The sequence below is a fragment of the Acanthopagrus latus genome, chromosome 22, assembly GCF_904848185.1.
Source record: "Acanthopagrus latus isolate v.2019 chromosome 22, fAcaLat1.1, whole genome shotgun sequence".
In the NCBI taxonomy this organism is placed as follows: Eukaryota; Metazoa; Chordata; class Actinopteri; order Spariformes; family Sparidae; genus Acanthopagrus; species Acanthopagrus latus.
Window position 1 is genome coordinate 8919041 of NC_051060.1, and position 13460 is coordinate 8932500.

Sequence of the window (13460 nt, forward strand, 5' to 3'; positions counted from 1 at the left end):
GTATGCAATCAAAAAACACAAGTAGGGTCATAAAACAAAAAGCAATATGTTTATTAAGTGTATTTACAAAGTAGAATGCCCCTCAAACAATAACGGCACCCACCCTTCAACAGGCCTATCTACATATTTTCCTTCCAAAGACATCCAGAATACCTCCAGCTATCTGGACAATAAAATTAATGTATCAGTTTTCGGAGATGCTAAAAGACAAAAATGAACAACAAATTATGAAAGTCATGCTGAATTTTTTTCAGTCACTGCAGAATAAAAACATCTGAAAACACAGCTGACATACAAACATTCAGCAGCAAATAAAGCAGAACTGAGTATAAATACTGATGAGAACAGGCGTACCTTTCAAAACTCTAGACCTACTTAATCCAGAACATGAACGTATTATAATTATACAACCAAAGCTTATCAGACAGTCTCAACACAAACTGAGGCCTGTCCTAATCAACAATTAAAAACCTGAACAGTTATTACTCTGCATATAAAAGACAATTTAAGCTCTGCCTGAGGATCCGTTTCTGTAGAACTTACAATTCCACATGTCAGTTAAAACAGTAATGCACCTTTTAATTTCCTTTTATTCTCTACACACTTCATGCAATGAAGTTGTAAACGAGGAAGGTTGGTGTGTTGCAGTACTTGGTTGCGAACTGTTTGCCGTCAGGTGTTGGGTCAGAGAAGGCGATTTCTTCCTTGGTTAGATGGCTGCCGTACATGAAGCTGCTCCTAAAATAACAACACGTAATAATAATTATTGAGAGGAATGATAATGGCTGTAGTGGCAAGACCTCCCAGACAGACAGTGAAGTTTCAAAGTTTGGGGAATCATTTGAAGATCGAAGTATCATTAAATTTGTACAGGAAAGATAAGACGATAAGGTTTTTGTTGGGTCTGACTTTGTACCTGACTGTGTCCAACATTCGGGTAGCAATGCTCTGTCGTCTGGCCAGACTGAAGACCCAGATCCGACTGACGCCACACAGCGCTTGTTCTGGGATGGTGGAGCAGCACCAGGCTCGATGTCGCTCCATGAAGTCGTCCTTTGTCATGTCTTTTTGTCGGTCCGGCTGCTCCAGGACTCTGTAAGCCTGAAGGGACAAAAAGTGAAACTGTACGTCAGCGAGGTACTGACGACCCACAATTTACTATTGAGCGTGTACGTATAATTTCTATACATTTGCATCAACTTTTCCCACTTGTAAAAATTCTGTTCTTTTCTACGAAATACTGCTCAAATTACTTTACAGCAGATGAATGGCCTGATTGGTTAGTGTCACAAACTAATGTGAGTTAGGCTTATCTTACAAAATGGTCGAACCAGTTGGCTTGCTCCTTAAATTGCTATAAGAATTGGTGCCTCTGCAGCGTAAAACATTTCATAAAAGTCTCATACTTTTGTCTGATGTTTTTGTATACAGTGTAAAGAATATAAAACAATTGACTCTCCCAACATCCTGTTCGTATCATATTTACACTACCACTAATGTTTTTAATTTGGGCTGCAAGTGGAAAAAATGCTCACACAATCACAATATTCTAGAGAATGCAAATTGCATCTTTTGTCCCACCAACTGTCCAACACCAAAAGACATTTACCGTCATAACTGTCAAAGAAAAGAAGCAATTCCTGACATCTGTGTTTAAAAAAACCTTGGAAATGTTTAATCAATTAACAAAATAATAATTGGCCATTATTTTTTTTTTGTCTAATTGTTGCAGCTCCTGTTTTTACATATAATACATAATCGATCCTTCAATGCTGTTCACACCCTTGAAATAAAAAACAAATATGTAACTTTTCAGTTAAACTGGTCACAACCTCATGACATGACACCAGTGTGATGCAGAATCATAAGCAGACATTGCTTGTTGTAAAGGGTTGGTAACAGCTGTGAAAAAGACCCCACACACCCACACACCCCCACCTGACGTATCGGCTCAGCGACAAGACATCCCACCACCATACGCTCTGTGTTGATGAAGAGGTAGGTCTTGGCCTGTGTGGGTCTGCTCAGAGTCACCTGCTGGAAACCCAACTCACTGTCTGCTACACGCCGCACGTCCTCAGCCTGAAGAACAAGCACATTGTGAGGAGATGGCCAACATGGATAAACAACTTTGAACACTTGTGTAGGACAAACATATGTTCTCCCAGTAAGTATTTCATGCACCATCAAATATGACACACATTTGACTGACGGGAAAGCTGAACAGTGATTTTACAGACTTAAGTGGTGATGTATTCTATGATACACAATATGCTCAAGTGCAAACCCCACACCTTTTTGATGGCATATTTGGGATCATCTGGCATGACCAGGAGAATCTTTCCATCCCAGAACTCGGCCACCACCCGCTCCTTCTTCCAGCCCTGAAATCATAAGAGAGAAGCTGCCATTCCAATCCAACACACAAGATCAAATAAAACTCTCAATGAAACAAACTCCTGACAGCAGAGCTCTGCAAAATATAAAACTACTCAAAAATAAAAACAAGTCACTTCAACTCGGTAACAAAGAAGAGAGATTAAAGGGACAGCTAGCACTACAGGTAAGACTGTCACCATTTTAAGGGACGATGGTGCAGTTCAATCAGGATCGCAGACATAAATAAAATGTAATTTCTACTGAACAGCAACTTCAGTGGGACTTTAATGTTAGTCGATGTGAATTACTATTTCTCTGCACAATCAATTAAAAAAACAAGGAAGCGGTGACAGGTACACATTAAAATGCACACGCTTTATATGGTTTCATAACTTGAATGTCTGTAAACTTTAAGTCCCCATATTCCCGATTTAAGAGAGATTAAAGAAAATAAGTTTTACCACAAATTTGATGGAGTCAAGGAAGCGCTGGTGGAACTGGGTGTGTTGGAAATTGTCCTCTGGGTTGTCTGCACTGTACACCATCCCACATGAGCTGCAGGTTGTCGCTCCAAACTGCCTCTGGCCTGCATCCTGATGAGCAAAATACAGAGAAAAATACAGTCAACACACACAGAGGAAGACAAATATGTCCAATAAGTCCAATAAACGAAGGGGAGTTGACACAAACCCAATTTCCCTCCTACCAACTTTCAATTTGCATTATCTGTAGTTGGGATTAAAATCATAATAATGAAATGATGGCACACAAAATCAATCAGCTACAATCTAAAATATCTGCATCAGCCTTGAAAAGTACACTCTGGGCCTTCAGATGCATACTAGTCTTAGCTATATACCAAACTCCACACCTGTACAGAGAAGAATATTAACATGAACGTACAATGATGAGCTGATCGTCATCCTGTTTGTCTTTCCTCCTGCGAGCAGGTCGCTCTTTGACTGAGGAGGGAGTCTGCAGTGATGTTATTGGGCCAGAGGGGGTGCTGCTGGACACTGGTGGCTGCAAAGCTTTCCTTGACCTACAAGTATGCAAATAACAGAACATACTTCAGTGACATTCTGCGTTAATGCAAAAGGCTTAGTCTGCTGAAATGCTGACAATTAGACTGTCTCACCTCTTGGAGGCAGAGCCAAAGATGGGATACAACGCTGCCGATTCTGAGGAAAAAACACAATTATTTTAAATAAAGCTTTCATGGTACAAGAGTGATATTTCAAAACAATGTTCCAACTGCAAACAGTGGACTGGATGAAGTTCTGAAGTCTCCAGTGTTTGATGTGTGACCGACAGTAGCTGTGTTTCCATCTGAATCAGCAACAAATGCATTTATACGTGAACATTGTGTGGGCCTGTGTACCTCTAGCTGGACTGGCAGCAGCACTGGTGGGACTTATGTCACTCAGGTCTGCCAGAGAATCATCCTGAAAAAGTTCAACATTGTGAGAACTGCTGAGTAATTCAAGGTCAACACCATTATCATTCAACCATTGATTTCTAGTAATGATCACGAATGGCAGCAAAAATCAGGCTTTGGTAAACTGACGTTAGATTATCTAGTTTTTAAACATATGAAGGACCAGAAGAAACTCTGTACAATAATCTGTGAACATGTGTGTATGCTGCTGTACCTGAGCACTGAGGTGTGAGGCTGTGGATGCAGGACTTGGTGTTGGGGTCCTTGTCAACACAATGAACAGCTCCTTGGTGAGCCCATATTTCTTGGTTAACACCTTAGGAGAACTGTAGGAAAGTGTTTGATTTTAAAATTGTGACCATTAAACGTTATTTACATACCAAATTAAATATTTTATCTTTGCACCCTAATGCCTGTGGAGTTTCAGGCTGTTCGTCAACTGAGTCCAGCCAGTCTGTTGGATCAAACTTTGCTCTGTGCTTGGTGCTCGGCTGCTTCTCTTTAGTCTCCATCGGCTGGACAGCAGTCTGCAACAAAAAGGACGGGATCACATCAGCTTAACATTATAATGACAACATTGCTCCTGAAAAAATTAAATGCTTAGTCTTTGGCCCGCAGACTTGAAACCAACATCAAGGCTCCTCTAACCTCTGCAGGAGGTTTCTGCTGTTGGTTCATCAGCGGAGCGGTTAGCTGCTGCTTTGGTTTCTCACTCTTTTTCTGAGGCAGGGCAGCTTTGCTCTTCTCTGGGGCTGAAGCAGGCCTGTTTGAGGATTTTGGTACACATTTCTTGTACATGGACGTGGGTTTCTTCCCTGTGCCGAAGAAAGCAGCTCCTACAAAGATCTTTGGTTTGGGCTTCAGACTACTGAAAGAGATGGTGATCGATTTCTTGTACTCTGGCTTGGTGCTGCTGGTGGGAGCCGCGGTTGTAGAGGGAGCCGCCGGTTTCACGGTGACACTGTTGGATTAAATAGTGCAACAATTGCAAAAAATGTTTAGAGGTAATTGATGATTAAAATCCACATGTCAAGAAACAAGAACACAGAAGCATCTATCATTGGTCTGACTGATATAGAAACAAACCTGTTGTTGAGTTTAGGCAGCTTGATGGCCTTTGAAGCTGTTGCATAGCTTTGGATCGCCATCTTTCCCGCAGTTTTAGATTTTGCAGCCACCTTTCTCGGCTTGCTGCTTCCTTTAACATTCTTCTTATTCTTCTTTTTCTCCTGAGAAGGAGGGGAAGGAAGAGAAGGAGGAGGAGAAGGCAGAGACTCCTTGATGGCCTTCCTCTCTAGTGGAGTGAGATAGATGGGCTTCTTCTTGCCATAAAAGGAGCTTGTTACAACGGTATGTTTGTATGGAGATTTACGCGGTGATTTGGCTGGTGAGCCTAGGTAAAAAATGTGGATAAAACAGATAAAAATGATACACACACACACAAGAGAAAGTATGTGACATAAAGAAGCATAGAGCATTGTTGAACACTACTAATTCAATGCATCCCCCCCTACCTGTCAGCCCACGTGGAGATTTTTGTGGCGAAGGACAGTCCTCGCTGTTAAGACGCCCGACTGGCTTCTTCCTGGGGGATCTCCTCTTAACCGGGGACATCTCACTCACTCCCTTCATGGTCGCTTGACTGGAGTTAAAGACACAGAATGCCCGTCACAGATGTGCCACAGATCAAATGCAGCTTTCATTAGTATTCAAAAGATGAACTTCACTTTAGATTTGAATACATTCTCATCTGGCAACAGTCATCTTATACAAAACTGCTCAAATCCAGTGCATTCACAACTCACCTGTCAGAGTCCAGAGAGGGGAGCTTTCTCTTCCTGGTAGCTGTCGGCATCATTTTTCACAAATTTCACCTACACAAACAGAGAAACAGTAGTAGATATTCTGGGCTAACATTTAAACTATTACAGCTTTTCACGTTCAAAATGTTTCTTGTCTGCACAAGGAGAGCTCACATATTTAAATACCCCAGAACCCCAAAAACAAGAGGAAGGATTTGCCTTATAGCACATTGGTAATTTCACAATTTACTGAAATATGGGATTTACAAAAACAGAAATTCTCCAGGCCAAGTTATTTACTTAGACTTAAAGATGAAGTGATACGTTGTTGGGTAACTAAAAACTAAATTATGATTAATACTCATGTTTAAATGATCACTAGTTGCCAGGGTATCTCGGTTGGAAACTGCAACAAGGGCTTACAAAACTTTGTAAAGAAGTGCACAATGTCATCGTCTGATACAAAGTAAAACCTGCTGCTTCTGTAAAATTCACAGCTGCCGTGCGCTGTGCCAAAAACCTCCATGTTAGTGAAAGAGGCGTGATTGCCCGTAATGGATCACTCGTCCATTTTTGTGCGTTTAATGAGAAAAATGTCAGATTTTCAAACGAAGTTTGGCGTCAGTGTCTCAACTCCACATTGCGTGAAGCGTACGGAGGCTGAACTAAACAGACTGCACTGGCGTTTGTGGATCAGCGCTATCAATTAGGCTTGACGGTTCACGCCTGAAATGACACCAAAAATGATCTAGTCTGGGCACATTTTGATTATCTCGACATGAACTTTAGCTAAGTTTAGCTTAGCGTTACATGTTAGCTAATGAAGCGCTTATTTAAGGGCTAAAGTAGAGATGAATGGATAATTGGCGGGACGATTAGCTTATACAGAAGCGACTGCCTCGATACAGACAGATCACTGGTTCGCTAATCAAAACAAAGCCGAACGATTAAACCATTTGTTTCCATGCTTGTCTGTTTATGGCTAATAAATAACGTTAGATCGAATAATCAGGGAGGTCTGTCTCATGGGCAAACGCGTTTCTGAATTAATCTGCGTCGCGTGAAGTAAAAAACGCCATTTCGGAGTGAAACAAGCAAAAATTCAAACACCACAAAAAGACAGATATGTAGCTGTATGCATCTTACCGAACGCGTTCCTGTGGTGCTGCACAAAACGATAACTGTTACTGTAAAGCTGAAGTTCCTGGCGGTTCTCCTGCTACTTCTGCCCGCGTTTCTTTCCGCTGTTTTGAACAGCGCGCGCCAGACTGTAACACCGGACCGGAAGCGGAAACAGTATATTTTATTAGTCAAGTTACCATCGTAAAAGCTTGGCGCGACTTCTGGCTCCTGCCTTCAAAGTACAAGATTCATGTTCATGAAATTGTTTTGTTCAGTCAGTGTCTGTGTGTGATAAATAAACAATCCTTTAATTAAAAACTGGGCATTCAGTCATCACATTTCTAACTGGGTGAACATCTGTTTAAAGCATACAGAGAAATTCCCAAATACTAAACTTCCAGCCAGTGACATTTGCTGTGTCTCAATTCAATTCAGGATGCACGGCTACTATCTTTCATGGCCTCACATTTCCCAAAATTCTTTGCACACCCAAAAAAGAAGAAAGACAGAGAGAAAATGGCGACACACGTGGCATAAATTGTAACTTTCACTTGCATGGGCGGCTCATGAAAACACACCGGGCCAACCATTGGCTGTCTGAAGCATTTGGGAAGACTCGGATGAATTTGGTAACAACTTTGCTCAGTGTATTCAGCTGCGTTGGAAGGTTTTGGAACCATGCAGACAGCATCTGCTCTGATTCAACGTGCAGAGTCTAAAGGGTAAGGGTAAAACATCTGGTGATGGAACCAGGAAATGTTCCAAAGGCTAGACCGTCCCATTTAACAACAGTTGACACGGTTAACAAGATCTCTCCGAAGGACTTGCCTTCGAAGACTGCAAAGGCTGGGTGTTTCAAAGGATGCAGGCCTGAACTGAGACACAGCAATTGTCAAATTAATTGAAAGTCAGGTTTTTATTTTTGAAACAAAAATGTGGGTACTTCCTGTCCGCTAGATGCTAACTCTCTGCAGCTTGACACAGATAGCTAACAACTTCCCGGGTCAACTGCGCATGCGAAAAGTGACAGCAGCAACGTTCAGTCGGCAGACAGACATTTACATTTCTTTCTGGTCATCATTAGTGTGTGCGCTTCAAAGAGCATACACTTACTGCGCATCTTTTTGTCGGCGACTTTTAATACACTTAAAATGGTGTTTTACTTCACAAGTGCCGGTGAGTGAAGCCTCCAGCTAACAGCAATGCTAGCTGTTAGCCTGGTTAGCCGAAACACTTTAAAGCTGTAGGCTTTTATTTCTCACTTTTTTTACTTGATCTCATTGAGTTTCGTGTCGTCTTATATTCTCGTTTCATCCAGTAACTATCGTTTTGTTGTGTCTTTCTCAGTGGTAAACCCTCCCTACACAATCTACATGGGAAAAGACAAGTATGAAAGTAAGTTCGTTATCATTCTGCCACAAACACACACACACACACACCCTTCTTCACACAGTCACCGCTTTAAGTTTAACATTTGTCTCGTGCTGTCTCCGATTATTGTATTACTCTGTTGAACAGATACTTTTCATGTATCCCAAATGGTGTTGTATCACCTCTAACTTGCTGTGATTGTTTTTGCAGATGAGGATCTAATAAAGTATGGATGGCCTGAAGACATCTGGTGAGATTTCTGTTTGTTTTCCTCATCTTACACCCCTGAGAAGTGATTGTTCTACACATTACCAGACGTTACTTTCTATCTTTTATTTTGCTATCTTAAGCACAAGTAACATCCATGGATATTATATTTTTTATCCGATTATTAGTTAATGAATTCTTGTTGTTTGAATTGAATAACTTGTGCTTTTTGTTCCACATTCAGGTTTCATGTGGACAAGCTGTCTTCGGCTCACGTGTATCTGAGACTGCCGAAGGTAGGAAGTCAGCACAATGAACCTGAAGTACTGAAATTTAAGCACACAGTCATGAGTCCTGATTAAAATTAGGCTGTTAGACAAGTTTATCATCAGTATAATTAACTTGAAACTTTCTGCAGATATAAATTGTCTTTTCCAGTTGACTGAAGATATAAGTTATTGTTACATTATGTTGTTAATAAATGTTTTAAATTTGACAATGTAGTGTGGTACATTGCAAAGGAAGGTCAGATATTATATTGCTTAAAAGTCTAGTCTAAAAATGGCATAGCAACCTGTGCTTGAAAAAAATGATAGTGAAAATCAAGAATCGAATCGAACCGTGATCTTAGAATCTAAAATTGAATCGAGTCGAGCATTTGGAGAATCATGACACCCCTAATGGCAACTGTAAAATATCCCATTGTAGATCTAAGTTTGGACAATCAGCTCCCTCCATAAAAGGCTTTCAAATCTGCAACACATTACCAACTGAAATGGTAATTTCAGATATGAAATTGTATACAGCAAAGGTGAAATGCTGGCTACAAGCAAACCAAAGCTGTGCCCCATTTTAGCTTACTGTACTCTAATGTATGTAATATCTGTTGATGTGATTTTATGATACTACCCAGTGATGGCTGTGTAATTTATGTGTTAAGTATAAAAGCCAGACAAGGTATTAGAGCTGAAAATTAACAATAGCATTTAAGTCTCTGTGCAGCACATCAGTTACACTGTCTTCATTATGCAGTCTTAACCATGTTAAACTGCATCTTTCCTAGTTAATGAAATTTAAATGAATAAATAAAATAAAAGCAGTGTGCTGCCTTTAAGGCCTCTGTATGTTTGAAAACATACTAGTTTGTACATTATGTCATTGATTATGCTGTAGGGAAAAGTCCTCATATGTGTTCAGAAAGGGATTAAAAGCGGGCTTGTTTTATTCATTTGAAAAACTTTGTAAAGAATGACAGAGCTGAGAAAATTTGTTGGACACAGCCCACCAATTTTGCAGGGGGAATTGTATGTGGGGACAGAGTTGTTGATTGCACTGTGCGTGTCCTTTCTAGGGTCATACGATAAGTGATATCCCGCCGGAGGTGCTGATAGACTGCGCGCAGCTGGTGAAAAACAACAGCATTCAAGGTAAAGATCTCCTTTCCTGATCATTTCTTGTGATTTGTATAATGATCAGATATCGGGCACAAGGACGGAGTGTCGGAAAGAGCTTAGTGTTGTCTGGTTTGGTTCAACCAGAGCCAGGACCTTAAACCTGCCTGCTGACATTGGCCCTGCGATATCCTGTCAAAGCCTCTTTCTGCTGTTCTTTGTATGTGACACATTCAGCAGTACCTTGTGTTCAGTGTATATTAAAGCTAAAAGTGTTGTATGATGTCAGGCTGTAAGATGAACAACATCAACGTGGTTTACACACCATGGGCCAACCTGAAGAAAACGGGAGACATGGACGTCGGCCAGATTGGCTTCCATCGACAAAGAGACGTCAGTAGAAATGAACAGAAAATTCTCTTAAAGTTTTGTATTATCTCACAAATTGTTTTACACAAATGAAAGGCAGCATCACTGATGGACCACGTCGGGTGTTTTATTGCTGCACTGTGTCTCAGGTGAAGATCGTGGCAGTGGAGAAGAAGATCAACGAGATCGTGAACCGCCTGGAGAAAACAAAAGACGAACGCTACCCTGACCTGGCAGCGGAGAAAGAGTCGAGAGACAGAGAGGAGAGAAACGAGAAGAAAGCTCAGCTTCAAGAGCAGAAGAGAAAAGAGAAGGAAGAGATAAAGAGGAAAAAAGAGATGGAGGACCTCAAGTACATAAAATGTTTTTTAATTGTTTAGTATGGAAGACTAAAGCTGCCGAATCAAAAATAATTTATTCAATAAATAAATGTATGTCACAGGGTCAACTTCTTGCTTTCTGTTGACCGATTATAGATACTTTGATCCCAAACCAGTGGCCAGGCTCAGTATTCATTTATTTTGAGTAATTTACGTGTTTATTTTAGATTTTTGGCAGTTTTGGTCCTCAATATTTTGGGTGGTTTCCAGAATATGTCTTCTTTTCCTTAACATTGTTTCAGTAAAGTTTGTTTGAACTCAAAAATATCAACATTTTATCAGAATATACTGTATATTTGTGGGGAATTCTAGCTTTTAATTCTTGACTGAAAACAGCATACTTCAATCAGAGCAGGTTTCACATTCAGCTGCTCAACATTAACATTGAAAAAAAAATTGGTGTAAAATTTCCTTGACTTAAGGATGATTGATGTCATCCTAGATGTCAGTGCATTATAAGAATAACAATTACTTGAAATTATGGAAGTCATGGACACTGAACATCCTGACCTTTCTTTTGCTAAAACCATTTAAATCATTTAAAACTTTACTTCAATCATTTTTTTCATTCATCAATTTGTTATGTTTTGGGTTCTCTCTCCAGGAACTATACATCACTGATGAAGTCTGAAAATATGAAGACTAATGAGGTGAGAACGGGTCTAGACATCAATATTTTGTTCACAGGAGTTTCCAGAATAACTCTCAGCATCAGGAATATCATGAGATGTTCACTTACCAGAGATGTGCCATGACGTATTGTCCTACTTTATGTTATCCAACGGCATCAGTGTCAAATAATAAAGGGGCCTGAATGGAAGAGAACAGAAACCATATTTTTAGGTCTAGCTTAAGTTTTTAATACCTGTTGCAATGTCGACTTGATTAACTCGTGCTTCGCTGCATGTCGTTCTCAGGACGGTTATGATTCAGATGACTTCATGTGAGAGGTGACCACCAGGCAGCAAGCACACAAAATCCTCCCCCTTCAATCAGATCTGCTGTGAGGATGCTCCCCTGCTGCTTTTGCTTGCTGTAACTCTGCAAAGACATTAAGGAAAAACAAATGGATACCTTTTTTGCTTTTGGACACTTGGAGCAGAAAGCGAGCCAATGATGGACAGCGCCGGGACTTAACCCACATGGTGACTGGTTCGAGACGCTGCTACCAAACCAAATCTGGCTGGCTGGCCTCTTCATCAAGGGACACTGTAGAAGGAACACAGGAGGACGAGAATGCTGAGGATTAATTTGGGGGAGAAAACACTTAAAAACAAAACTGTGTTGATTGGGTTTTGACGTCCATGTCGACTGATGCTGATGTATGATACAACTGTTGCATGGGTGGTGAATAACCCTGCACACTTATCTGCTAACATTCTTCATGTTGCCATTTCTCTGCATGTCTGATTTTATCGAGAGCAATTCAGTGTTTGAATTAGAATCAGCAACCGAAGTCCTGTTTTTTTTTTTTTTTTATATCTCATGCCATTTAGCTAAAATCACATTTCCTAAAAGCTAAAATAAAAAATTGCGTAGTTTAATCATGATCACAAGACAGTACTTGGTGTGCATAGGATTAAAAATGCAAGTCTCACTCTCATTCCATGAAAGTGATGATGAACTATAAGAGTTAATTGTTGACCTTTTAAACTGTAGTTCAACAAAAAATAAATCTAAAGTTCTTATCTTATTTTATCTTTATCTTATTTTTCACTATCTTTTACCAGAACTTTTACACACAGCTCTCACAGTTGATTTAACATTGATCTTGAGTTTGTTTGTTTGTTTGTTTGTTTTTTGTCAAACTGGACCAGTACTTCCATCTCTTTTGTACTGCATCTGCAGTACCAGTTTAAGCTGCAACACCAACAGATGAGAAATGTAGCAGCAGCATGTATTTAGACCTGCAGATGTCTATAGTCTGTCAACAGGAGAGAAGGTCGTATCGGTTCTACTCTGTCCAATATTCTGTATTTTCAATAACTTTTAGATTCTGCGCATTTAGAATATAAACTGTTCAGGTTTAAAAATAAAGCTGAAGGTTGTGTAAGTCTTCAAATATCAGTTTTGGGTTTTTTTGCCGTATAGGTCGACACATCTACCACCCTGGATATACTAAGAGAATCTGCAGGTCTAAGATGCTGGGGCTGTTATCTCTCAAAAGAGACAGACACGTCCATTTTTTTGACAATGATTCCCTGACTCTCCATTTGTAGAGAAAGTGTTCTAAGTGTGCTATGGTTCTAAGGTTGTTACAACCAGTATCATGAGGTGCTTTGCATGTACAATAATAAAAAAAAAAATGTTATTACACTCAGTTTTGAGGTAATGTCTGTAATTTAGTTAAACTGCCAAGATATTATGTTTCTTTTCTCCCATAGTTCAAATCAGAATCATACTACCAAGACAAGTGTTCTATGATGATAAATCAGCTATTCATAAAATTGTAGCAGCAAAGATTCTACATACTGTATCTATAGCAGTAAATCTAGGTGTAGGTAATCAGTCATTTATATATTATAAAAGATCTGATCATGGGCTGTTTTAAGGGGTAAAGAGATATTGCCATGTCTCGACATTTGTCTGTCCTGAGTATCTAAAATGTAGCTTTGTTATTATTATGACTACATGTGCTGACATTTGGAATTAAAACCATTTTTTTCCCTCTATTTTGTTTCTCCCTAAGACTCTCTCCTACATTTAATATATTCACCTCAATGGCTAACTAATAATACAAACGAAGTAAAGCCTCAGTCCAATTTCAATAATCAGTGGTAGTATAATGGCTATAAGGAGCTCTGGAAGAAAACGTATTGGAGGATGCGGGCATCGATCCCGCATCCTGCCTTCTCCGCCAAAGTAAGCCCAAAGTAAGCCCACATCAGCCAATCACGTTCGTCCTGTGGGCTTACTTTTGACAAATCACGTTCCTTCCCGCTGTGGCTTGTATTTTGGCCCGCCGCTCGCATCGATCCCGCATCCTGCCTTCTCCGCCAAA

At 40.1% G+C, this 13460-nt stretch overlaps 3 protein-coding genes across 4 annotated transcripts in view; 2 read left to right on the forward strand and 1 right to left on the reverse strand.

Moving 5' to 3' along the window:
- Positions 1–22: 22 nt before the first annotated feature.
- Positions 23–6918, reverse strand: esco2 (establishment of sister chromatid cohesion N-acetyltransferase 2). The gene is made up of 15 exons (XM_037085787.1): positions 6766–6918; positions 5623–5691; positions 5332–5459; positions 4904–5210; positions 4466–4778; positions 4223–4344; positions 4032–4143; positions 3761–3824; positions 3518–3560; positions 3283–3421; positions 2841–2972; positions 2295–2384; positions 1939–2082; positions 917–1101; positions 23–738 (listed from the first exon to the last, which is right to left on the reverse strand). Exons 2-15 carry the CDS (start codon positions 5673–5675, stop codon positions 606–608), a joined length of 1965 nt encoding a protein of 654 aa, XP_036941682.1. The 5' UTR covers positions 5676–5691; positions 6766–6918; the 3' UTR covers positions 23–605.
- A 792-nt stretch (positions 6919–7710) lies between these two features.
- On the forward strand, positions 7711–13131 carry ccdc25 (coiled-coil domain containing 25). Its single transcript, XM_037085789.1, has 9 exons — positions 7711–7917; positions 8089–8136; positions 8323–8362; positions 8564–8615; positions 9671–9746; positions 10000–10103; positions 10229–10431; positions 11064–11109; positions 11377–13131. The coding sequence occupies exons 1-9, from the start codon at positions 7893–7895 to the stop codon at positions 11404–11406; spliced, it is 624 nt and encodes a 207-aa protein (XP_036941684.1). The 5' UTR covers positions 7711–7892; the 3' UTR covers positions 11407–13131.
- Positions 13132–13411: 280 nt separating this feature from the next.
- LOC119012202 overlaps positions 13412–13460 on the forward strand; it is an 8227-nt gene continuing 8178 nt past the window's right edge. The window contains exon 1 of one of the 2 annotated variants that reach the window (XM_037085785.1): positions 13412–13460. This exon is cut by the window's right edge and continues 369 nt beyond it. The gene's annotated coding sequence lies outside the window, so the exon portion shown is untranslated. The other variant, XM_037085784.1, reaches the window with a different exon arrangement.